This window comes from Trachypithecus francoisi, unplaced genomic scaffold (assembly GCF_009764315.1).
Source record: "Trachypithecus francoisi isolate TF-2019V2 unplaced genomic scaffold, Tfra_2.0 Lachesis_group7, whole genome shotgun sequence".
NCBI lineage: Eukaryota > Metazoa > Chordata > Mammalia > Primates > Cercopithecidae > Trachypithecus > Trachypithecus francoisi.
The window spans coordinates 99936425-99960749 of NW_022681472.1; the positions used below are offsets into that span (position 1 = coordinate 99936425).

At 47.8% G+C, this 24325-nt stretch overlaps 1 protein-coding gene across 8 annotated transcripts in view; it reads right to left on the reverse strand.

The window, feature by feature from the left end:
- Positions 1 to 23343, reverse strand: part of ZNF251 (zinc finger protein 251) — a 37944-nt gene extending 14601 nt beyond the window's left edge. The window contains exons 1-4 of one of the 8 annotated variants that reach the window (XM_033203430.1): positions 22664 to 23343; positions 21959 to 22008; positions 21455 to 21584; positions 20920 to 21033 (exon numbers count right to left, since the gene is read on the reverse strand). In XM_033203430.1, the coding sequence (XP_033059321.1) occupies positions 20920 to 21033; positions 21455 to 21584; positions 21959 to 21991 (277 nt within the window). In that variant the 5' untranslated portion in view covers positions 21992 to 22008; positions 22664 to 23343. Of the gene's footprint in view, positions 1 to 2429; positions 3388 to 13059; positions 13113 to 20919; positions 21034 to 21454; positions 21622 to 21958 lie in introns of those variants that run through there. The other 7 variants (XM_033203429.1, XM_033203428.1, XM_033203431.1 and 4 more) reach the window with 7 other exon arrangements.
- Positions 23344 to 24325: the final 982 nt, after the last annotated feature.

The window sequence follows — 24325 nt, forward strand, 5'->3', positions numbered from 1 at the left end:
CTTTGGGAAGCCGAGGTGGGTGGATCACCCGAGGTCAGGAGCTTGAGACCAGCCTGACCAACGTGGAAAAACCCCGTCTCTACTAAAAATACAAAAATTAGCTGGGTGTGGTGGCGGATGCCTATAATTCCAGCTACTCGGGAGGCTGAGGTGGGAGAATCATTTGAACCAGGGAGGCAGAGCTTGCAGTGAGCTGAGATTGCGCCACTGCACTCCAGCCTGGAGACAGAGCGAGACTCTGTTTCAAAAAAAAAAAGAGAGAGAGATTTTACACTGGCCAGGTGCTGTGGCTCATGCTTGTAATCCCAGCACTTTGGGAGGCCGAGGAGGGTGGATCATCTGAGGTCAGGAGTTTGAGACCAGCCTGACCAACATGGAGAAACCCCGTCTCTACTAAAAATACAAAAATTAGCTGGCTGGTAGGAGTGCACCTGTAATCCCAGCTACTTGGGAGGCTGAGGTGGGAGAATTGCTTGAACCTGGGAGGCAGAGGTTGCAGTGAGCTGAGATTGCGTCATTGCACTGCAGCCTGGGTGACAAGAGTGAGACTCCGTCTCAAAAAAAAAAAAAAAAAAAAAAGATTTTGCATTGACAGAGTGAAAAGGGGGCTGACTCAGGGCATTTAGTACCGGGTCAGAGTTAGTGCTCACTCCCACAGAAATGTATACTAAATTCCTCCAGGACACTGGCCCAGATCCCCCACATCTGTCCCTCAATGTGGCCAATCCCATGCCCACGAATCAGAAAAACCACTGATGACAAAGCCTCACCCGGTGGGGACGACGGGCGCACTCGGAGACTCCCTGCTGTGGATACTCAAGGCAAGGCCCGGACTCAACCACCCACCAGTGACAACAGCCAGAGCTCACTGTGGAGGGGCCCTGGAGACCACACCCACCTCCTGCTGAGTGACAGCAGACAGCGCGAGGGGTCTGTTGTCTCTTTGAATGTCACTGCCGGGGGACCCTGGGACTGTCTCCAGTCCTGAAGAGGCTCCCCTCAGTCACATGGCAGCTCCGGACAAGGCACGTGCAAAGGCGAGACATGGGCAGCTGCTCCCTGGTGCTCAGCAGTCGCCTGCTGAGGGCCCCCAGCCTGACTTCGACTAACCCTGGCCCCCCACAGTGGGACCCAGGCCTCACCATTATTTTCCCTGAGTACCTGGAAACCCTTCCCCAAATCCCAGGACTAAGAACCAGACCCTCATGGGCCCCCACGATGGGTGGGTGTGCCCAACACCCTCATCACGGGGCAACCAGAAAATAAGCACCTGGGCTCACGCGGCCACATTTCTGAAGGCTGAGGACCCTCGACAGCCTGTTCTCACTGAACTAATACCCTCCCTCCTTTCCCGACTTGAGAGAACGGCAGCCTCCTCATCCCTTAGCCTGGGGACTTGGTGGTCCTCCAGGGACTGTCCCACTCTGAGGGGACAATTGCCTTTTACTACTCTATTAATTGGGGCAAGAAAAACTTTCAGTACTTTATAAGGGGACCCAAGTCACAGTAGTTTCTGAGGAGCCTACAAAATGTAAAAAGGGGAAGCTTTTAAAATAAAGGGAATCACGAACAAACCCTCGGGAGTTCACCTTCCTTTATTTTATTTTACTTATTTATTTATTTTATTTTATTTATTTTTGAGACAGAGTTTCACTCTTGCTGCCCAGGCTGGAGTGCAATGGCACAATCTCAGCTCACTGCAACTTCTACCTCTCAGGTTCAAGTGATTCTCCTGCCTCAGCCTCCCAAGTAACTGGGATTACCGGCATGCACCACCATGCCTGGCTAATTTTTGTATTTTTAGTAGAGATAAGGTTTCTCCATGTTGGTCAGGCTGGTCTCGAACTCCCGACCTCAGATGATCCATCCGCCTCAGCCTCCCAAAGTGCTGGGATTACAGACGTGAGCCACCGTGCCCGGCCTATTTTATTATTATTATTTTTTGAGACAGAGGATGTTTTTTTTCGTTCTTGTTGCCCAGGTTGAAGTGCAGTGGTGCAATCTCTGCTCACTGCAACCTCCGGCTCCCAGGTTCAAGTGATTCTCCTGCCTCAGCCTCCCAAGTAGCTGGGATTACAGGCACCCACCACCATGCACGGCTAACTTTTTTGTATTTTTAGTAGAGATGGGGTTTCACCACGTTGGCCAGGCTGGTCTTGAATTCCTGACCTCAGATGATCCACCTGTCTCAGCCTCCCAAAGTGCTGGGATTACAGGCTGTAAGCTGCCGCACCCAGCCTATTTTATTTTGTTTAAGACAGTCTTGCTCTGTTGCCCAGGCTGGGGTACAGCGGCATGATCTTGGTTCACGGGAGCCTTGACTTTCCAGGCTCAAGTAATCCTCCCACCTCAGCCTCCCGAGTAGCTAGGATTACAGGTGCACACCACCACACCCGGCTAATTTTTATATTTTTAGTAGAGATGGGGTTTTACCATGTTGGCCGGGCTGGTCTTGAACTCCTGGTCTCAAGTGATCTGCCTGCTTTGGCCTCTTAAAGTGCTAGGATTACAGGCATGAGCCACTGCGCCAGGCCCCTCATGACCCTTTAGATGCCTCTATTGGCACTACTTTTATTAAACATCTGCCACCCACCTGCTCTCTCTTCTTCCATCATGGGAGTGGGTGCCCTCATACTCCTGGAACAAACCTAAGTCACCAGCCCTTCTGGTTGCAGCTGCCCACTGGGAACCCGTCCACTTGCCATTTCCAGTAAAGACGGTGCACACCCCTCAATATCCCTTAAAACAAGGTGTGCTGGCCTGTGCCCAGCCATTAAAAACATGCTAAAGGCTAAGGTTACAAAACCACTCTCTCTCCCTTTAACAGCACAGTCTAGCCTGTACCCCAAATTAGTTCCAAAGAGTGGCGCTTACTTATTAATTACTGAAACTTACATGCCCAAGTTTCTCCAACAAAGCCCCCTCTAACTAAGATAACAGAAATTATTGAAGATATTCCAATGGTCCCAGGTGCACACTTTGTGGTCCTTGGTTCGGCCAATATGTTTTATTCTATACCTATTACTGAGGAGTCTCAACCACAATTTGCCTTCATTTTCAAAGGAACACAATATCCCTTTACTCAGCTTCCAGCGAGGTCCCCAGTAGTCCAGCCAGTGCCCAAACCTCTGCAGACAAGACCTGGATGAGGCATCTCTTCCACACTGTCATTTACGGCATTGTATCGATGACCTCCTGTTAAAAGGTTCCTTCTGAATAAGCTGTTCACATTTACACACCATCATAACCCAGCTGAAAAATAATGGTGATGGCTGGGTGCGATGGCTCACGCCTGTAATCCCGGCACTTTGGGAGGCCAAGGCGGACGGATCATGAGGTCAGGAGACCGAGACCATCCTGGCAAACACGGTAAAACCTTGTGTCTACCTAGAAAAAGAAAATACGAAAAATTAGCCGGGCGAGGTGGTGGGCACCTGTAGTCCCAGCTACTTGGGAGGCTGAGGCAGGAGAATGGTGTGAACCAGGAGGTGGAGCTTGCAGTCAGCCAAGATCACACCACTGTACACCCCAGCCTGGGCGACAGAGCGAGACTCCGTCTCAAAAAAAAAAAAAAAAAAAAAAGGCTTATGGTATCACCCCGCATAAAATACAGGGACCAGTGCCTTCAGTAAAATTCTTGGGCACTGTCTGGTCAGGGTGCAGTAGATCCTATTAACTGTTAAACATAAACTACTGATACTGATACCACCCACAGGTCTTCGACAGACACATTAATTTGGATTCTTCAGGTTTGGGAGACAAGAGTTTCCATATCTTACTCTAGTACCCAGACCCTTTTATGCTATAACCTGTAAAGCAACCACCTCTCAGTGGGGAGGCCCCACAGCCCTCACCCGGCCTGGCAGGCAGCCCAGCACACCATGCCACCATGCCTCCAGGTCCCACTCTTGCGTGGAAGCTCTGGCGACACCCATTCTGCCTCATGGAGTCTGTGGAGAAAACATGGTCCACCTGGTTGCCCATAGGGTTCTGAACTAAATGAGCCCCAAAGAGCAGCTCAATATGCCCCCTAGAAAGGCAAATGCTATCCACCTATTGGGCACAATTAGAAACTGAGGGTCCCACAATGAGTGGAAGCAGCACCCCTGTGGACTCCAATCCCCACCATGCCACAGCTCAGGACACCTCCCACCTAGGACAGGTAGGTGCCGCCTTGCTACATGGAAATGGCACCTGTGGGACCAGGCTGACCTGACACAAAGGGTCTTCCCAAACTCCAGGAGGGGGTGTGGCTTTACTCATACCCGGCCCCTTGCTCATAGTGTTGGAGGACGTGGCCGAGTCAGTCGAATTGGCAGCCTTGTGATGCAACATGCCTGCAAGTCCAAACTGCCTTCTGCCCATAGATTTAGACTCAGTCAGGCAAGTGGAAACAGGACGGTTTTCTCATTCAAGGCAACCTCGGGGGGCACCTGTTTGTGGAAACAGGACGGTTCTCTCGTTCAGGGCAACCTCGTGGGGGCACCTGTTTGGGAAGAAGTTGCCTCCTAGGGCTTCCTCACCTTAGTCTGTGAGGGATCACCATAAATGCAGGGTGATACTTGAAACAGCGCCAGAGATGCGCAGAGCAGCCCTCCCAGGGAACTACAAGGCCTTCCTGACAGGGGTGGCCAACTGGGGGCACACCATCCATCCGCCTGGATGGCCCCCATCTCATAGGGGATGACATCGCTCCGACTTCAACACTGAGAACACAGACCCTCCCCGCTGCAGACTCCCATCATGACTCCACCCCCCAAACTAGGATCACAAATCACAACTCCACCCCGCCACAAACTAGGATCAAAAGGGCTGCCTCTGCCCCAACTATGGACTCACAACTAGACTCCAACCTAGAGAGCTCTCTACCAAATATAGAGCCCAGGGATGCTAGGAATCTTATTTTGCTGAAATAGCCTATGCATGACATATGAACTAAATGGAAACAAAAGTGCCCAAAGTGCCGGAATTACAGGTGTGACCATGGCACCCGGAAACCTCATGTGTTTTGATGCTGTAATCCCAGCACTTTGGGAGGCCAAGGCAGGTGGATTGCTTGAGCCTAGGAGTTCAAGACCAACCTGACCAATATGGTGAAACCTTGTCCCTACTAAAAATACAAACATTATCTGGGTGTGCTGGAGCGCACCTGTAGTCCCGCTCAGGAGGCTGAGGTGGGAGGACCACTTGAACCCGGGGAGGGTAAGGTTGCAGCGAGCCAAGATCGCGCCACCGCACTCCAGCCTTGGTGACACAGCGAGGCTGTTTCAAAAAAACAAAAAGAATTTCATTATCTGGTCCCAGTGGGAACAAAGTTTAGCTCTGAATCTTCTCATGTCTTCAAGAAACCATAAAAATAACAACAGAAAAATACAAACAAGCAAAATGAATTTTTTTTGTTTTTAAACTGCATTTTCAGGCCGGGCGTGGTGGGCTCATGCCTGTAGTCCCAGCATTTTGGGAGGCTGAGGCGGGTGGATCACCTGAGGTAGGGAGTTTGAGACCATCCTGGCCAACATGGTGAAACCCCATCTCTACTAAAAACACAAAATTAGCAGGGCGTGGTGGTGGGCGCCTGTAGTCCCAGCTACTTGGGAGGCTGAGGCAGGAGAATCGCTTGAACCTGGGAGGCAGAAGTTGTACTGAGCCAAGATGGCACCACTGCACTCCAGCCTGGGCAACAGAATAAGACTAAATATCAAAAAAGTAAAAATAGGCTGGCACGGTGGCTCACACCTGTAATCCCAGCACCTTGGGAGGCTGAGGCGGGCAGACTGCCTGAGCTCAGGAGTTCGAGACCAGCCTGACCAACATGGTGAAACCCCGTCTCTACTAAAAATACAAAATTAGCTGGGCATGGTGGTGAGCACCTGCAGTCTCAGCTACTCAGGAGGCTGAGGCAGGAGAATCACGTGAACGCGGGAGACGGAGGCTGTGACGAGCCAAGATGACGCCATGGCACTCCAGCCTGGGCAAGAAGAGCAAAACTCTGTCTCAAACAAACAAACAAAAACAACAAAAAACAGAAACAAAAAAAAAACAAATAAAAATAATGAAAAAAAAAAAAGGACAACCGGAGGCCCTGGAGGCTGAGTTCCTCAGAAGTGCTGCCAAATGCAATGCCAAAAGGGAACAGTCCCAGGAGCCGGAAGGGGCCACAGAGAAGCAGCACCACAAACGCAGACGGGCCCGAGATGGATCTCTAAAGTGTCCAAAAGGAGCTGGCCCAACTCAGGAAAGAGTATCTGTGAGCGGGGCCAATACTGACGATGGCAGAGCCCTGGAACAAGCCAACACACAAGCCTCAGAAAGCTCGGTGCCCAGACCACAGCGGTGACAGCTCGTGGATGATGCCAGCAAAATGTACCTTGTGAAGGTACATGCTGGTGACCAGCTGCACAGAGGTACATGCACACTGAAACGCACACACATACTCACATGTGTCAACACGTATATACACACAGACGCAGATACACAAATACCCATACGTACAGAATCCACAGTCTCTACTCCAAATTTAACAAACACATAAAGAACCAAGAAAATAGAGCACATTTTTGTGAGAAAAGGAAATCAACCATCTGACCCTGAAATGAGTCAGATGTTGAAACTAACAGACAAGGATTTAAAAACAGGAATTATAATTATCCTCAGTGAAATAAAACAAAACAGGAAAATCTCAGGGAGTCAAGTCTCAGCAGAGACACAGAAATAATAAAAAATAAAATGGTCATTCTGGAGCTGAAAAACAGAATTTTTGAAATAAAGCATTACTTGACGGACTAACAGCTGAACGGGCACAATAAAGGAGAGTAAGTGAACTTTAATCGAGATGAACAGAAATTATCGGAAGAATACAGATAAAAATATTTTAAAAATAATAAACAGCCTTACAAATCTGTTCGATAATTCAAATGGTCATTTATAATTGGTATCTCAGGAGACCAGAGAGGGAATGGTACAGAAAGAAATGTGAAGAAATAACGGTCAAAAGTTGCCCAAATTTGATGAAAGACAGAAATCTACAGGATCAAGATGCTGTATGAACACCTAGCAGAGGAAAACCCAAGAGGCCAGTGCTGCAGCCCATCAGAGTCTACCTGCTGGGAACCGAACCAACAGGCAGCTCGCCTCGAAAGCAGGAGAGTGACCCACGACACACCACCAGCCAGGGATCCCGTGGTGACTCCTCATCGAAAGCCAAGGACGCCAGAAAAGAGTAAAATAGCAGCTTTAAAGTGCTGAATGGGAAAAGGGGAAAAAAAAGCAAAATAAAGGTACTTTCATACATGAGAAAACTAAGAACTGGAGCAGCAGACTCGCACCACGAGAAATGCAAAAGTCTTTAGGCTGAAGGGAAATGATGCCAGCTAGAAACTCAGATCGTCAGAAAGGGATGAAGAGCACTAGAGATGGAAAATCTCGGGAACACGAAATTTTTTGAAAATACTTTATTTTTAGAGCATTTCACAGCAATATTAAGCAGAAAACACAGTTCCTACATACACCCCCCCACACACACACCTCCCCCACTACTTACCTCCCACAACACAGTGATACAGCATCACAGTGAATGAACCCACGCTGACGCATCATTACCATCTAAACTCTGTTTAGGGCTCACTCTCGGAGCTGCGTGATCCATGGGTTTTGCATCCACCTCTGCAGTACTATACAGACTAGTGTCACTGCCCTGAAAATCCTCTGGCTCCACCCTGCTTCTCTGCTCCTTGGCACTGCTGACCTTTTTGCTCTCTCTAGTTTTGCCTCATCCAGAATGTCATATAGTTGGAATCATACAGTATAGGTGTCTGTTGGTAAACAAAGGGGATTGGGCCCGAGACCCCCCACATATACCCCAATCCATGCATACTCAAGTTCCATAGCTGGCCTTTCAAAATCCACTTACATGAAGTCAGCCCTCTGGACATGTGGGTTTCACATGTGTTTGGTTGAAAAAATCCACATATAAGTGGACCTGGGAAATTCAAACCCATGTTGTTCAAAGGCCAACTGTATAATCTTTTCAGACTAACTGCCTTCACTTGGTAATGTGCATTTAAGGTTCCTCTGTCTTTTCATAGCTTGGTGGCTCATTTATTTTTATTTATATTTTATAATTTTTGAGATCGAGTTTCACTTTTTTGCCCAGGCTGCAGTGCAGTGGCGCCATCTCGGCTCACTGCAACCTGTACCTCCCGGGTTCAAGTGATTCTCCTGCCTCAGCCTCCTTAGTAGCTGGGATTACAGGTGCCTGCCACCAAACCCAGCTAATTTTTGTGGGGTTTCACCATGTTGGCCAGGCTGATCTTGAACTCCTGACCTCAAGTGACCCGCCCGCCTCGGCCTCCCAAAGTGCTGGGATGACAGGAACGAGGCACCGTGTCCCGTCAATCATTTCTTTGTAGCCCTGAGTATGACTCCATTCTCCGGATATGCCACTGTCTATTTACCCGCTCATCCACGGAAGAACATTTTGGTTGGTTCCGAGTTTTGGTAATTATGAAATTATGAATAAGGCTGCCATAAATATCTGTGTGCAGGATTTTGTGTGCACATACATTTTCAATTCATTTGGGTAAATACAAAGGGACAAAATTGCTGTATCACACGGTAAAGGTATGTTTAGTTTTGTAAGACTGTCGAACTGTCTTCCAGAGTGGCCACCGTTTCGATCCCCCACCTGCAATGAATGGGAGTTCCTGTTCCACATCCTGGCCAGCACTGGGGGTGATCAGTGGTGTGGATTCTGGCCATTCTAGTAGGTGTGCAGTGGAATCTCATTGTTTTAATTTGCAATTCCTTACAGACATATGATACTGATCTCACAATGCCCGCCTGTCATCTGGGTATCTCCTTCCATCCGGAGTCTATTCAGGCCTTTCACCCATGTTTTAAACTGGGCTGTTCGTTTTCTTGAGTTTTTTTTGCATATTTTGGATAATGGTCGGTTATATGTGCCTTTTACAAATATCTTCTCCCAATCTATGGACTGTTCCTCATTTTCTTGACATTGTCTTTTTTTTTTTGAGATGGAGTCTGACTCTATCACCCAGGCTGGAGTGCAGTGGCTCAATCTCGGCTCACTGCAACCTCTGCCTCCCAGCTTCCAGTGATTCTCCTGCCTCAGCCTCTGGAGTAGCTGGAATCACAGGCACCTGCCACCACACCCAGCTGGTTTTTGTATTTTTAGTAGAGATCCCAAAGTTGATGTTGTCTTTTACAGAGCAGAATTTTTTAATTTTAATGAAGTCCAGCTTGTCAATTATTTGTTTTTTGTTTTGTTTGTTTGTGTTTTTGCGACAGAGTCTCACTCTGTCACCCAGGCTGGAGTATAGTGGCGCTGTCTCGGCTCACTGCAACCTCCACCTCCTGGGTTCAAGCAATTCTCTGCCTCAGCCTCCCAAGTAGCTGGGATTACAGGCACCCGCCACCATGCCCGGCTAATTTTTTGTATTTTTAGTAGAGATGGGGTTTCACCATCGTGGCCAGGATGGTCTTGAACTCCTGACCTTGTGATCAACCCGCCTCGGCCTCCCGAAGTGCTGGGATTACAGGCGTGAGCCACCGCACCCGGCCTGTCAATTATTTCTTCCATGGATTGTGCTTTTGGTGTTGCACCTAAAAAACTCACCGTCCAACAAACGTCATCTCTTTTTTTCCTATATTATCATCTAGAAGTTTCATAGTTTTGTGGTTTACATTTAGATGATCCATTTTTCTTTCTTTTTTTTTTTTTTTGAGACGGAGTCTCGCTCTGCCGCCCAGGCTGGAGTGCAGTGGCCGGGTCTCAGCTCACTGCAAGCTCCGCCTCCTGGGTTTACGCCATTCTCCTGCCTCAGCCTCCCAAGCAGCTGGGACTACAGGCGCCCGCCACCTCGCCCGGCTAGTTTTTTCTATTTTTTAGTAGAGACGGGGTTTCACCATGTTAGCCAGGATGGTCTCGATCTCCTGACCTCGTGTAGATGATCCATTTTTCTATGGAATGAAATGTGTCCTGCTCACCCCAAATTCACAAGTTGAAGCCTCAATGTGATGACGTTTGGAGACGGGGCATTTGAGAGATCATTTGAGTTAGATGAGGTCATGAGGGTCGTCATGGCAGAATTAGTGCTCTTAGAAGAAGAGATTCCGGAGAACTTGCCCTTTCTCTCTCTGCCATGTGAGGACACAGTGCGAAGGCAGTCATCTGTAACCTAGAAAGAGAGACCCCTCACCAGAAACTAACGATGCTAACACACTGATCTTGGACGTGTAGCCTCCAGAACTGTAAGAAAATAAGGCTGGGCATGGTGGCTCACGTCTGTAATCCCAGCACTTTGCGAAGCCGAGGGGGGCAGATCACCTGAGGTCAGGAGTTCAAGACCAGCACGGCCAACATAGCAAAACCCCATCTCTACTAAAAGTACAAAACCAGCTGGGCGTGGTGGTGGGTGCCTGTAATCCCAGCTACTCGGGAGGCTCAGGCAGGATAATCACTTGAACCCGGGAGCTGCAGGTTGCAGTGAGCTGAGATCATGCCACTGCACTCCGGCCTGGGTGACCAAAGCCTCCATATGGAGGGGGACGGGGAGGCAGAGGGGAAGGGGAGTGGAGGAAAGTTAGTGTTTTAAGCACCCAGCTTGTGGTATTGAGTCTGAGCAGAATAAGACACATTAATTTTTTGTGAAGGGTGTCTAGATTCTCTTTTTTTGACATGTGGATGTTCAGTTGTTCCAGCACCATTTGTTGAAAAGATTATCCTTTCTACATTGAGGTGTGTTTGTTTCCTTGTTAAAGCTCAGTTGCATATGTTTATGCAGGTTTATATCTGGGCTCTCTGCTCTGTTTCACTGATCTATTTTTTCTGTTTTTTTGACCAATACTACACTGTCTTGATCACTGTGGCTTTACAGTCAAAGTACTGAAATTGGGTAGCCTGGGTCTTTTGACCTTGCTCTTCTCCTTCAATATTGTGAGTTGACTATTCTGGGTCTTTTACCTCTCCTTATAAACATCAGAATCAGTTTGCTAATATCCACAAAATAACCTACTGAGTTTTTTGGGGTTTTTTTTTTAGAGACACGGTCTTGCTGTGTCAGCCAGGCTGGAATACAGTGGCATGATCATAACTTACTGAAACCTCAAACTCCTAGGCTCAAGCAGTCCTCCCACCTCAGCCTCCCAAATAGCTGGGAATTATAGGCACATGCCACCAGGCCTAGCTAAAAAAAAAATTTTTTTTGTAGATATGGTGTCTCGCTATGTTGCCTAGGCTGGTCTTAAACTCTTGGGCTCAAGCGATCCTCCTGCCTTGGCCTCCCAAAGTGCTGGATTATAAACCACCACAACTAGCCCCTGAGATTGTGATGAGTGTGTGTTGAATCTATAAATCAAGCTGAGAAGGACTGACATCATGATAATACTGAGTTTTCCTATCCATGAACAGAGAATATCTCATTTATTTAGTTCTTCTTTGATATATTCTTTTTTTTTTTTTTTTTGAGACGGAGTCTCACTCTGTCCACCAGGCTGGAGTGCAGCGGCGCGATCACGGCAAGCTCCGCCTCCTGGGTTCACGCCATTCTCCTGCCTCAGCCTCCCTAGTAGCTGGGACTATAGGCGCCCGCCACCGCGCCTAGCTTATTTTTTGTATTTTTAGTAGAGACGGGGTTTCACTGTGGTCTCGATCTCCTGACCTTGTGATCCGCCCGCCTCGGCCTCCCAAAGTGCTGGGATTACAGGCGTGAGCCACCGTGCCCGGCCTTCTTTGATATATTCTTATCAGTCTTGTATTTTTCCTCATAGATTTTACACATATTTTGTTAGACTTACACCTAAATATTTTATCTTTGGTGGTGCTAATGTAAATAATGTGTTTTTAATTTCAAATTCCACTTCTTCATTGCTAGTATAAAGGAAAATGATTGACATTTGTATATTAACTTTGTATCCTGCAACCTTGCTACAATCACTTATTAGTTGTAGGAGGTCTTTTTGCTGACTCATTCTGATTTTCCACACAGATGATCATCATTTGTAAACAGTTTTATCTCTTCCTTCCCAATGTGTATACCTTTTATTTCCTTTTCTGTCTTACTGCATTAACTGGGACTTCTGGTGCAATGCAGCAGTGGCGAGAGGGGACATCCATGCCTTGTTCCTAATCTTAGTGGAAAGGCTTTAAGTTTTTTTTTTAACCATTAAGTATGGTGTTAGCTGTAGGTTTTCTGTAGATGCTCTTTATCAACTTGAGGAAGTTCCTCTGTGTTCCTAGTTTGTTGAATTTGTAGTCATGAATCGAGGTTGGCTTTTGTCAAATGCTTTCTCTGCATCTACTGATATGACCACATGATCCTTCTTCAGCCTGTTGATGTGATATACCACATTACATTGATTTATTTCCTAATGTTGGACTAGCCTTGTAAACCTGGGACAAATCCCACTTGGTCATGGTATGTAATTCTTTTTATACATTATTGAATTTGATTTGCCAATATTTTGTTGGAATTTTTGCATTTATGTTCATAAGAGGCGTTGGTCTGTAGTTTCCTTTTCTTGTAATGTCTGGTTGTGGCATTTGGGTGGGTAACGCTGATCTCATATAATGAGTTAGGAAGTATTTCCTGTTTTTATTTTCTGGAATAGATTGTAGAGAACTGGTATAATTTCTTCCTTAAATGTTTGGTAGAACTCGTAAGTGAACTCATCTGAGCCCAGTGGACTCTATTTTGGAAGGTTACTGTTGATTTGACTTACTTAACAGACATAGCCCTATTCAGATTGTCTATTTCTTCCCATGTTGAGATTGTGTCCTTCAAGGAATGGTTCATTTATCAAATTTGGGCACAGTTGTTCATCTTTTTTTTTTTTTTATTACCCTTTAAAAGTCCATGGGACATCTCTGTAGCGATGTCCCCTCTTTCATTTCTGATATTAGTATTTTGTGTCCTCTCTCTTTTTTTTCTTAAGTCTGGCTAAAGGTTTACTGATTTATTGTTTTTTTCAAACCATCTTCTGGTTTTGTTGATTTTCTCTATTGATTTCCTGTTTTCCATTTCATTGATTTCTGCTTGAATTTTTATTTCTTTTCTTCTACTTTGGATTTAATTTGCTCTTCTTTTTCTAGTTTCCTAGAGTGAAAGCTTACATTATTGATTTTAGATCTTTCCCATTTTCTAATACATGCATTCAACGCTATACATTTCCCTCTAAGCACTGCATTCACAGCATTCCACAAATTTTGGTAAGTTTTATTTTCATTTTCACTTAATTCAAAATATTCTAAAATTTCTCTTGAGATCTCTTCTTTGACTCGTGTTATTTGGAAGTGTGTTGTTTATTTGCCAAGTACTTTAGGATTTTCTAGCTATCTTTCTGGTTTCATTTATAGTTTAATGTCATTGTGGTCTGAGAATAGACATTGTATGTTTTCTATTCTTTAAAGCATGTTAGAGTATGTTTTGTGGCCCAGAATGTGGTCTCTAATCTTAGTGAATGTTTCATGTGAGCTTGGCAGGAATGTGCATTCTGCTATTGCTGGATGAAGCTGTCTACAGATGTAAATTATTCCCAGCTGACTGATGTGATGTGCTGTTAAATTCAACTACATCCTGCTGGATCTGTCCATTTATGATAGAGGGTCCTGGAGTCTCCAACTGTAGACAGTGATTCATCTATTTCCCCTTGTAGTTCTATCAGTTTTTGCATCACATATTTTTGTTGTTGTTGTTGCTGTTGTTTGAGACAGAGTCTCGCTCTGTCATACAGGCTGAAGTGCAATGGTGCAATCTTGGCTCACTGCAACCTCCACCTCCTGGGTTCAAGCAATTCTCCTGCCTCAGCCTCCCGAGTAGCTGGGATTACAGGCATGAGCCACCACACCCGGTTGATTTTGTATTTTTAGTAGACATGGGGTTTCTCCATGTTGGTCAGTCTGGTCTTGAACTCCCGATCTCAGGTGATCCACCCACCTCAGCCTCCCAAAGTGGTGGGATTACAGGCGTGAGTCACCATGTCCAGCTGGTTTTGTTGTTTTTAGAGCTAGAGTCTCACTCAGTTGCCTCGCCTGGAGTGCAGTGACGTGATTATAGTTCACTGCAGCTTCAACCTCCCAGGCTCAAGTGATCTGCCCGTCTTGGCCTCCCAAAGTGCTGGGATTATAGGCATGACTACCACACTTGGCAACCTCACTTTTTTTTTTTTTTGAGATGGAGTCTCACTCTGTTGCCCAGGCTGCAGTGCAATGGTGCAATCTTGGCTCACTGCAACCTCCACCTCCCAGATTCAAATGACTCTCCTGCCTTAGCCTCTCAAGTAGCTGGGATTACAGGCACACTCCACCATGCCTGGCTAATTTTTGTGTTTTTAGTAGAGATGGGGTTTCATCATGTTGGGCAGGCTAGTCTTCAACTCCTGACCTCAAGTGATCTGCCCACCTTAGCCTCCCAGTGCTGGGATTACAGGTATTAGCCACCATGCCTGGCCAACCTCACATATTTTGATGCTGTAGTTAGGTACATACACCTTAAGAACTGTTACGTTTATCATCATGTAATGCCCTTCTTTACCCCAATAAGTTTCCTTTCTCTGAAGTCTGCTGTGTCTAAAGTAGTAAGATATTTCTGCTTTCTTTGGATTACTATCTTTCTCCATCCCTTTACTTTTAATATATATGTGTTTTTATGTTTAAAGTGAGCTTCTTTTATTTTTTTGTTCATGGCAAGATCTTGTCATGAGATAGCAGGTTTCTTTTTTCTTTGCAATGGGGTCTTGCTCTGTTGCCCAGGCTGGAGTGCAGTGGTGCAATCACAGCTCACTGCAACCTCAACCTCCTGGGCTCAAGCGATCCTACCACATCAGCCTCTTGAGTAGCTGAGACTTATAGATGCACAGCACCACACCAAGCTAAGTTTTTTAACTTTTTGATGAGATGAGTTATCACTATGTGTTTAGGCTGGTCTCAAACTCCCAGGCTCAAGGGATCCTCCCACCTCAGCCTCCCAAAGTGCTGGAATTACAGGTGTGAGCCATCACTCCTGGCCAAACTTGGTTCCTTATAGAAAACACAGTTGGGGCCAGGCACTGTGGCCTGTAATACCAGTGCTTTAGGAGGCCAAGGCAGGAGGATTGCTTGAGGCTCAAGAGTTTGAGACCAACCTAGGCAAAACAGTGAGACCTGATCTCTACAAAAATAAAAAAAGAGCTGGATGTGGTGACATGCACCTGTAGTCCCAGCTGCCTGGGAGGCTGATGTGGGAGGATCGCTTGAGCCCAGGGGGTCAAGGCTGCCGTGAGTCATGATCAAGCTACTGTATTCTAGTCTGAGCAACAGAGTGAGACCCCATCTCTAAAAAAACAAATTAACTTTTTAAAAAGGGGATTGGCCGGGCGCGGTGGCTCAAGCCTGTAATCCCAGCACTTTGGGAGGCCGAGACGGGCGGATCACGAGGTCAGGAGATCGAGACCATCCTGGCTAATACGGTGAAACCCCGTCTCTACTAAAAATACAAAAACTAGCCGGGCGAGGTGGCGGGCGCCTGTAGTCCCAGCTACTTAGGAGGCTGAGGCAGGAGAATGGCGGAAACCCAGGAGGCGGAGCTTGCAGTGAGCTGAGATCTGGCCACTGCACTCCATCCGGGCGACAGAGCGAGACTCCGCCTCAAAAAAAAAAAAAAAAAAAAAAAAAAAAAGGGGATTATTGGCTGGGTACGATGGCTCATGCCTGTAATCCCAGCACTTTGGGAGGCCAAGGTGGGTGGATCTCTTGAGACCAGGAGGTCGAGACTAGCCTGGGCAATATGGTGAAACCCTGTCTCTACAAAACACAAAAATTAGCCAGGTGTGGTAGTACATGCCTGTAGTCCCAGCTACTTGGGAGGCTGCGGTGGGAGGATCACTTGAGCCTGGGAGGTCAAAGCTTTCAATAGACTGGGACTGTGCCACTGCACTCCACCCTGGGGGACAGAGTGAGACCCTGTCTCAAAGAAAAATAAAAAATAAAAAAATTAAAAAGGTGATTACTGATGTTGCTGAATTAACATCTACCACATCTGTTACCATTTTCTACTTTTTGCCCTTGTTCTTCATTCCTATTTCTGTTTTCCATGCTTTTGCTACCTTTTGTGGGTTTACCTGAGCATTCTATTATATGTAATTCCATTTTGTATCCTTTTTTAGCATATCAACTATACTTCTTTTTTTTTTTTGAGACAGAGTCTCGCTCTGTCACCCAGGCTGGAGTGCAGTGGCCGGATCTCAGCTCACTGCAAGCTCCGCCTCCCGGGTTTACACCATTCTCCTGCCTCAGCCTCCCGAGTAGCTGGGACTACAGGCGCCCGCCACCACGCCCGGCTAGTTTTTTGTCTTTTTTAGTAGAGACAGGGTTTCACCAGGTTAGCCAGGATGGTCTCGATCTCCTGACCTCGTGATCCGCCCGTCTTGGCCTCCCAAAGTGCTGGGATTACAGGCTTGAGCCACCGCGCCGGCTATACTTCTTTTTTAACTTTTTAAATTGGTTTGCAATCTGCATTTAGAGCTAATCCAGGTCCACTTTCAAATAACAATCTCTTGGAAGCCCTGTCCCATCTACTAATGAGTCTATCGTAGGCATTCTTCCTTTCTGTTACGGTGTTTTTGCTCTCTAGCATTTAAAAAATTCTTTAAATTTTATTTTCTTTTTTTTTTTTGAGACAGAGTCTCGCTCTGTCACCCAGGCTGGAGTGCAGTGGCCGGATCTCAGCTCACTGCAAGCTCCGCCTCCGGGTTTACATCATTCTCCTGCCTCAGCCTCCCGAGTAGCTGGGACTACAGGCGCCCGCCACCACGCCCGGCTAGTTTTTTGTCTTTTTTAGTAGAGACAGGGTTTCACCAGGTTAGCCAGGATGGTCTCGATCTCCTGACCTCGTGATCCGCCCGTCTTGGCCTCCCAAAGTGCTGGGATTACAGGCTTGAGCCACCGCGCCCGGCTATACTTCTTTTTTAACTTTTTAAATTGGTTTGCAATCTGCATTTAGAGCTAATCCAGGTCCACTTTCAAATAACAATCTCTTGGAAGCCCTGTCCCATCTACTAATGAGTCTATCGTAGGCATTCTTCCTTTCTGTTACGGTGTTTTTGCTCTCTAGCATTTAAAAAATTCTTTAAATTTTATTTTCTTTTTTTTTTTTGAGGCAGAGTCTCGCTCTGTCGCCCGGACTGGAGTGCAGTGGCCGGATCTCAGCTCACTGCAAGCTCCGCCTCCCGGGTTTACGCCATTCTCCTGCCTCAGTCTCCTGAGTAGCTGGGACTACAGGCGCCCACCACCTCGCCCAGCTAGTTTTTGTATTTTTAGTAGAGACGGGGTTTCACTGTGTTAGCCAGGATGGTCTCGATCTCCTGACCTCGTGATCCGCCTGTCTCGGCCTCCCAAAGTGCTGGGATTACAGGCTTGAGCCACCGCGCCCGGCCGTTCTTTTTTGTTTTTTAAGAAAGACGATCTCACTAGGCTGCCTAGGCTGGCCTTGAACTCCTGGGCTCAAGCAATCCTGCTACACTATGAGTTGCAAATACAGGTATGTGCCACCACATCCAGCTTCTTAAAATTTTAATCTCTCTGCTTACATTATCAATCTGTTTTTGTATACTGTCTACTTTTTCCATTAAAGCCCTTAACATGTTAATCATAGTTTTAAAAAAATTCCTGATTACTCCAACACTCCTGCCATGACTGACTCTGGTTCTAATGCTTGTTCAGTCTCTTCAGACTGTATTTTCTGCCTTTTAGTATGCTTTGCAATTTTCTGTTGATAGGTAGACATGATATAGTGGGTAAAAGGAATTGCAGTAAATAGGGCTTTCACCATGTTTTCAGGTGTTGGGGTGGGAAAGTGTTCTATGACACTATGAGTAGGGCTCAGTCTTGCCGAGCTTGTGTCCCTGGACTATGAACTTCCCAAGTGCTTTTCAGTTTCCCCCACCCACCATCAGGTGGGACAGAATATCTAGAAGTAGCCAGTGTTAGGTATTTCCTTTCCCCCAGATAGGTTAAGTTCTGATAAAAACACCAGCAGGTGGCCGGGCGCGGTGGCTCAAGCCTGTAATCCCAGCACTTTGGGAGGCCGAGACGGGCGGATCACGAGGTCAGGAGATCGAGACCATCCTGGCTAACACGTGAAACCCCGTCTCTACTAAAAAAATACAAAAAATTAGCCGGGCGAGGTGGCGGGCGCCTGTAGTCCCAGCTACTCGGGAGGCTGAGGCAGGAGAATGGCGTGAACCCGGGAGGCGGAGCTTGCAGTGAGCTGAGATCCGGCCACTGCACTCCAGCCTGGGTGGCAGAGCAAGACTCCGTCTCAAAAAAAAAAAAAAAAAAAAAAAAAAAAACTATGACAAAAAGGATGGGAGGGATGGTTACAAGATTTCTGGATTTATGTGAAGTAGTACATAAATGAACTGTAAGTAAACTGTGGAAACTTATGTATACTGTAAACCTTAGGAAAATCACTGTAAAAAATAATGCAAAAAGATTATGTAAAAGGCAAATAATAAAATTTAAATGGAGTTCTAAAAAGTATTCAAATAACCCAAATAAAGGCAGGAAAAAGGAATTTAAAAAACAGAAGAGATAACTGTAAATAAAAAATATTATACACAAGTGTATTCCTGAACCGTATCAACAATTACATTAAACATTAACAGACTAAACACTACAATTAAAAGACAAAGATTGTTAGGATGAAGAAACAAGACCCAATTGTATGATATCTGCAAGAGATTCACTCTAAGTGTAAAGACACAGGTTGAAATTAAAAGGATGAATAAAGATATACTATGCTAACAGTAAGTATAAGAAGGATGGAGTGGCTACATTAATATTAGATAAAATATATTTCAAAACAAAATGTATTACCAGAGACAAACAGGAATTCTCTTATCTCTCATAATGATAGTCATAAGTGCAAATGAGCCTTATAATACAGCTTCAAGATACATGAAGCCAACACTACAAAAATTAAAGGGAAGAAAAGACAATTCCACAATCATACTTCTGTATTTTAACACCCCCCTCTCAGCAACTGAAAGAATAACTAGACAAAAAAAAATCAGCAAGGATACAGAAGACATGAACAATACCATCAACCACCTTGACTTAACTGATATTTATCTAACCCCAACATGTCAGAATACACATTCTTTTTCAGTGCACATGGTATTTGTACCAGGAGAAACCACATTTGGGATCATAAAACAAGAAGCAACAAATATGAAAGGAATGAAATAATACAGAGTATGTTCTCTGACCACAATGGAATTAAATGACAATAACAATAAGATAACTAGGAAAACACCAACTATTTGGAAATTAATGCATGTCCAAATAATTATTGGGTCAAAGAAGAAATCACAAGAAAAACTAGATAATGTTTTGAACTATAATGTTAATGAAAATGCAACATATTAAAATTTTGTGAGATGCACCTAAAGCTGCACTTTGAGAAAACGATATAACTTTACAATAGTCTTAGCTCTTACATGTAGAAACCAAAGGCTTTGTTCAACCAATTTTGAATGTGCACAAATATGGGGTATATTTTTCACGAGCCTTTCTGAATAAACTAGAAGACAAGCTCCAGCCGACCAAGAGACAGGGAAATTTTTAGTAAAAGGACCAGAGGTAAACAATTATTAATAACATACTTAACTGCAGATAAAAGACAGTAACAAAGCTGCGGACATGAGTGGTAAAGTGTTATATGTTCTGAATTGTTTCTACAATATATATATTATAGAAACAATATAACCAATAAAAACTGGGAAAGGAATGAGGAGGAAAAGGGAGAAAAGCAGAACAAGCTTGTTGATAACTGAGAGTCAAACTGAGAGTCAAAGATAATACTTAGAGCTGACATATCAAGTAGTAGATGTATATTCAATACAACAAAGGTAAACATTAAAAAAAGAACACTACTGATCAGGTGCAGTGGCTCACGCCTGTAATCTCAGCACTCTTGGAGGTCGACATGGATCATTTGATCTCAGGAGTTTAAGACTAGCTTGGGTAACATGGTGAAACCCTGTCTCTACAAAAATTTTTAAAAAACTAGCCAGGTATGGTGACATGTGCCTGTAGTCCTAGCTACTTGGAAAGCTGAGGTGGGAGGATTGCCTCAGCCTGGTAGGTGGAGGTTACAGTGAGCCAAGATTGTACCACAGCACTCCAGTTTGGGTAGTAAGGGTAAGACTCTTTCTCAAAAACAAAAAAAAAGACTACTACTGACTGGTTGGGTGTGGTGGCTCATGCCTGTAATCCCAACACTTTGGGAGGCTGAGGCAGGCGGATCACGAGGTCAAGAGATCCAGACCATCCTGGCCAACACAGTGAAACCCCATCTCTACTAAAAATACAAAAATTAGCTGGGCGTGGTCGCGGGTGCCTGTAGTCCCAGCTACTCGGGAAGCTGAGGCAGGAGAATCCCTTGAACCAGTGAGGCGGAGCTTGCAGTGAGCCGAGATCGTGCCACTGCACTCCAGCCTGGTGACAGAGTGAGACTCTATCTCCAAAAAAAAAAAAAAAAAGACTACTACTGACTAAAATTGGCAAATGAAGGAGAGAATGGGGTGAAGAATAAAAAGGACATGGTAGGGAACCAATATCTATTATCAAAAGGAAATAAGTGCATTATATAAAGAAGAGAACGAAGTTGTTATCAAGGTAACCACCAAAACAAAAACACGATCAGAAAAAATATATGTATTTTTTAAAGCAAAGAAACAGACCAGCAAGATAAAACTTCTAAAGCATGTGCACATGCTCACATTTGTCGAGCAGGCTGTATCTGTGAGACTGCCCCTGGAGGAGGCCATTAACATGAACACCATGCCCCAGCTGTCCCACACTTGGAGCCTCTTAAGGCAGGATTGGGAGGCTGTTCCCAGGATTAGCATCCCATCAATTCTCACCTTTCTGGCAGCTTTTCAAGATCTCTGGTTCCTCAGCTCCCAGAAGATTCAGGACCCAAAGTTCCTTCCCCTGCTCCAGCTGGGAGATCAACTCCGGCTTAGGGACAGGGAATCCTGTTGAGGATGAGGACACTGGTGAGTTGGCATGGCCTGGGGAGCTGGGGCAGGACACTGCCGACTGGGTCTTCCAGGCCAGGTGGGGAGAGATATGCCCTGTGTGCACATGTGTACGCCTGCATGTATGTTGGTCAGGGGAGCCCGTGGGCTGAGACTAAGTACTGAAGGAGAATCCACTCATTAGCTCTCCTGCCACTAGAGGGACACCAGTGGGGCCACTGGCAACAGGGAGTGAAGTCCCTAGAACTGAGGAGCAAGGCAGGCTTTTCCCATGGGAAATGTTCCTTCTGTCGCGATCAGACTGATACTTGGGGACAAGGGGCAGGACCCTCTTCTTTGGGATCCAAAGAGCCAAAGCAGCCTCCCAAGCTCCTTAGAGGTCCCCACTGCGAACCAGGCCAAGTGCAGAGAGCCTCACCCAGAGAGGCCACGTTCCCATAGTTCTCCAGCATCACATCTCTGTAGAGCGCCCGCTGCTGGGGGCCCAGCTGCTGCCCCTCCGCCTGAGAGAAGTACACGGCCACATCCTGGAAGGTCAGCGGCATCTCCTGCAACAACACATCGCCGCTGCCCGGGCCATGCCCACTGGGCAGCAGCCTGCACTAAAAGGACTCTGACCTGGTGGAGCCCCACTACCCAGAGCCCTGCAGTGGTCAGTATGAACTGTGTATCAGCAGGTCCCTGATGGGGCAGCTCAGAGCGCTGAGGACCAGCCAACTTCAGCCACACGGGGACCCAGCTGAGCTCAGAGCCCCTCTCCCTGTGGGAGGGCGAGTCTACATCTCAGAACCCTTTCCTCACGGTTGCTATGAGCCCCTGGCTGGCCTTACCAGTTGCCGGGCTCACGGCTCCAGAGGACAGCAGCCTCTGACTGGGATGGGGATGAAGATGAAAAGGTGGGCACGAAGGAGGGTTAACTCACCTGGTGCCCTGGAAGCTGGACTGTGGTTGACATTCTGTGCGCAAGGGCTGCTGTGGTTTCCAAGAGAAGACAGGAGACCGCTCTGGCCTGAAGTCTCCCCCAACTTACCTTCAGTGGGGAGAACTCAGGCTCAGCCCCACTCAACCAGGGGTGTGGAAGGATGGCCAGGAGGCAGAAGCTGACTGCTGGTGTGGCCTCCTGGGTCGTGGGAAGCAGGTCACTATGCAGCATAGGCCGACGTGCCCTACTGCTCAGCGACTCCTGAAATCCCAGAACGGCCGGAGCCAGAGCCCGGGGGGGAGGGGATCCAGGGACTCCCGGCTAAGGGGAGAAAGCTGGCAGTTCCCGTGGTCCAGACCTGCTGAAGGCCCTGGAAATGGGGTGCAGGGCTGTTCTACCTGCCTGAGCCAACCTGGGGCAAAGAGCCACATGAGGGTGCCCCCTCACCAGGGTTGAGGATGTGAGAGGGAGGCCACGGGGGTGCTGCCGAAGGCCCCAGGCTCTGGGGAGAGGCCGGAAGCCAGCTGTGGTCCTCAGCCCGGCCTCCTAGGGCCGCGCCGCGGTCGCCTCCTCCCGGCCTCTGCAGCCCGTCGGTGGCTCCCGCGGCACCCAGAAGAGGCCCCTCCTGGACTGGCCGCCGCCTCCCCGCGCCCTCCCCGCCTGCCCGCCCGCTTGGCGTTCCTTCCTAGTCCAACACTGCCCCACCTGTTCGCTTGGCCCGGGGCAGCCACGGAGGAACCGCCGAGGAGCTGCGCAGGCGCACCGAACCCGGAGTGGACCCGCCCACAGCACCCGGTCCTGAGCCGGGGAGAGGGCGGGCCCCCGAGGACGAGGGCGGGCCGGCCAAGCTGCGCACACGCAGACTTCCCCGCCCCCTGCGGGGCCTCAGTGCGCCTCGGAGAGCGTCGGGAACCGGAAACCAGCCGAGGTCCCGCCCGGATTCTTCCTGGGCCGCTCTGGGGTGACGGGAGGCCCGCGCCGTCTATGGTCGGCAGGCGAGAGCCCGCGGCAGCTGAGCGGAGGGTCTGGGGCTGTGACGCTGCTCGTCCGGGCCGCGCCCGCCTTGCCCCAACCCTAAACCCCCTCCCGAACCTTAACCCCGCTGCGCTCCCGGTTCCTCCGTCGGTCACCACACATCATGTGTCCCGATTCACCATAACCACCAGAGAGTCGGTTATGAAGATGTTACAATTATTGGGACTTAGAACACAACGCCCCAAAATGAAGGCCTGGGAGGCAGTTTCCCTCCGACCCTCCCAGCCCTCCAGTCTCAGTTCTGTTCTCCCGCGAGGCTCCTCACAGAGTGAACCCCTTTTCCCCAAGGCGGGTCACAGACACCAGAACCCCCAAGCCAGTCATACAACCTAAAAACATGACTCTGATGTTCTCCCGCCTTTCTGTGTGAAAACTGGCGGTAAAGGCCGGGGGTGGTGGCGCCTGTGATCCCAGCTACTCGGGAGGCTGAGGCAGGAGAATCGCTTGAATCCCGGAGGCGGAGGTTGCAGTGAGCCGAGATGGCGCCATTGCACTCTAGCCTGCATGACACCATCTCAAAAATAAATAAATAATAAATCAATTTATTTGCCTTTTCTCCAAAAAGCTGCCTTTTATGAGTTAGTTTTCAGTGAACTTCCAGACAACAAACACGAACTTTCCCCTAGGCCCCTACATAATAAAGCTGGCTCAGGCAGCCTGCTTTTATTCTCTTATCTGGCCCCACCCACATCCTGCTGATTGGTCCATTTTACAGTGAGGGGAGTGCTCTTTTACAGAGAGCTGATTGGTCCGTTTGACAGAGTGCTGATTGGTGCGTTTACAATCCCTGAACTAGACAGAGTGCTAGACAGAAAAGTTCTCCAAGTTCCCACTAGGTTAGCTAGATACAGAGTACCAATTGGTGTATTTACAAACCTCAGCTAGACACAGAGTGCTGATTGGTGTATTTACAATCCCTTAGCTAGACATAAAGGTTCTCCAAGTCCCCACCAGCCTCAGGAGCCCAGCTGGCCTCACCCAGTGGATCCCGTAGGGGGGCTGCAGGCGGAGCTGCCCGCCAGTTCCCAGCCGCGCCTGCACTCCTCAGCCCTTGGACGGTGGATGGGACCGGGCGCCACGGAGCAGGGGACGGCGCCCGTCGGGGAGGCTCGGGCCACGCAGGAGTCCACCGCGGAGCGGGGGCTCGGACATGGCGGGCTGCAGGTCCCGAGCCCTGCCCTGGGGGTGAGGCGGCTGAGGCTCGGTGAGAATTCGAGCACAGCGCCGGCGGGCGGCACTGCTGGAGGACCCGGTGCACCCTCTGCAGCTGCTGGCTAGGGTGCTAAACCCTTCACTGCCGTGGGCCGGCGGCACCGGCCGGCCGCTCCGTAT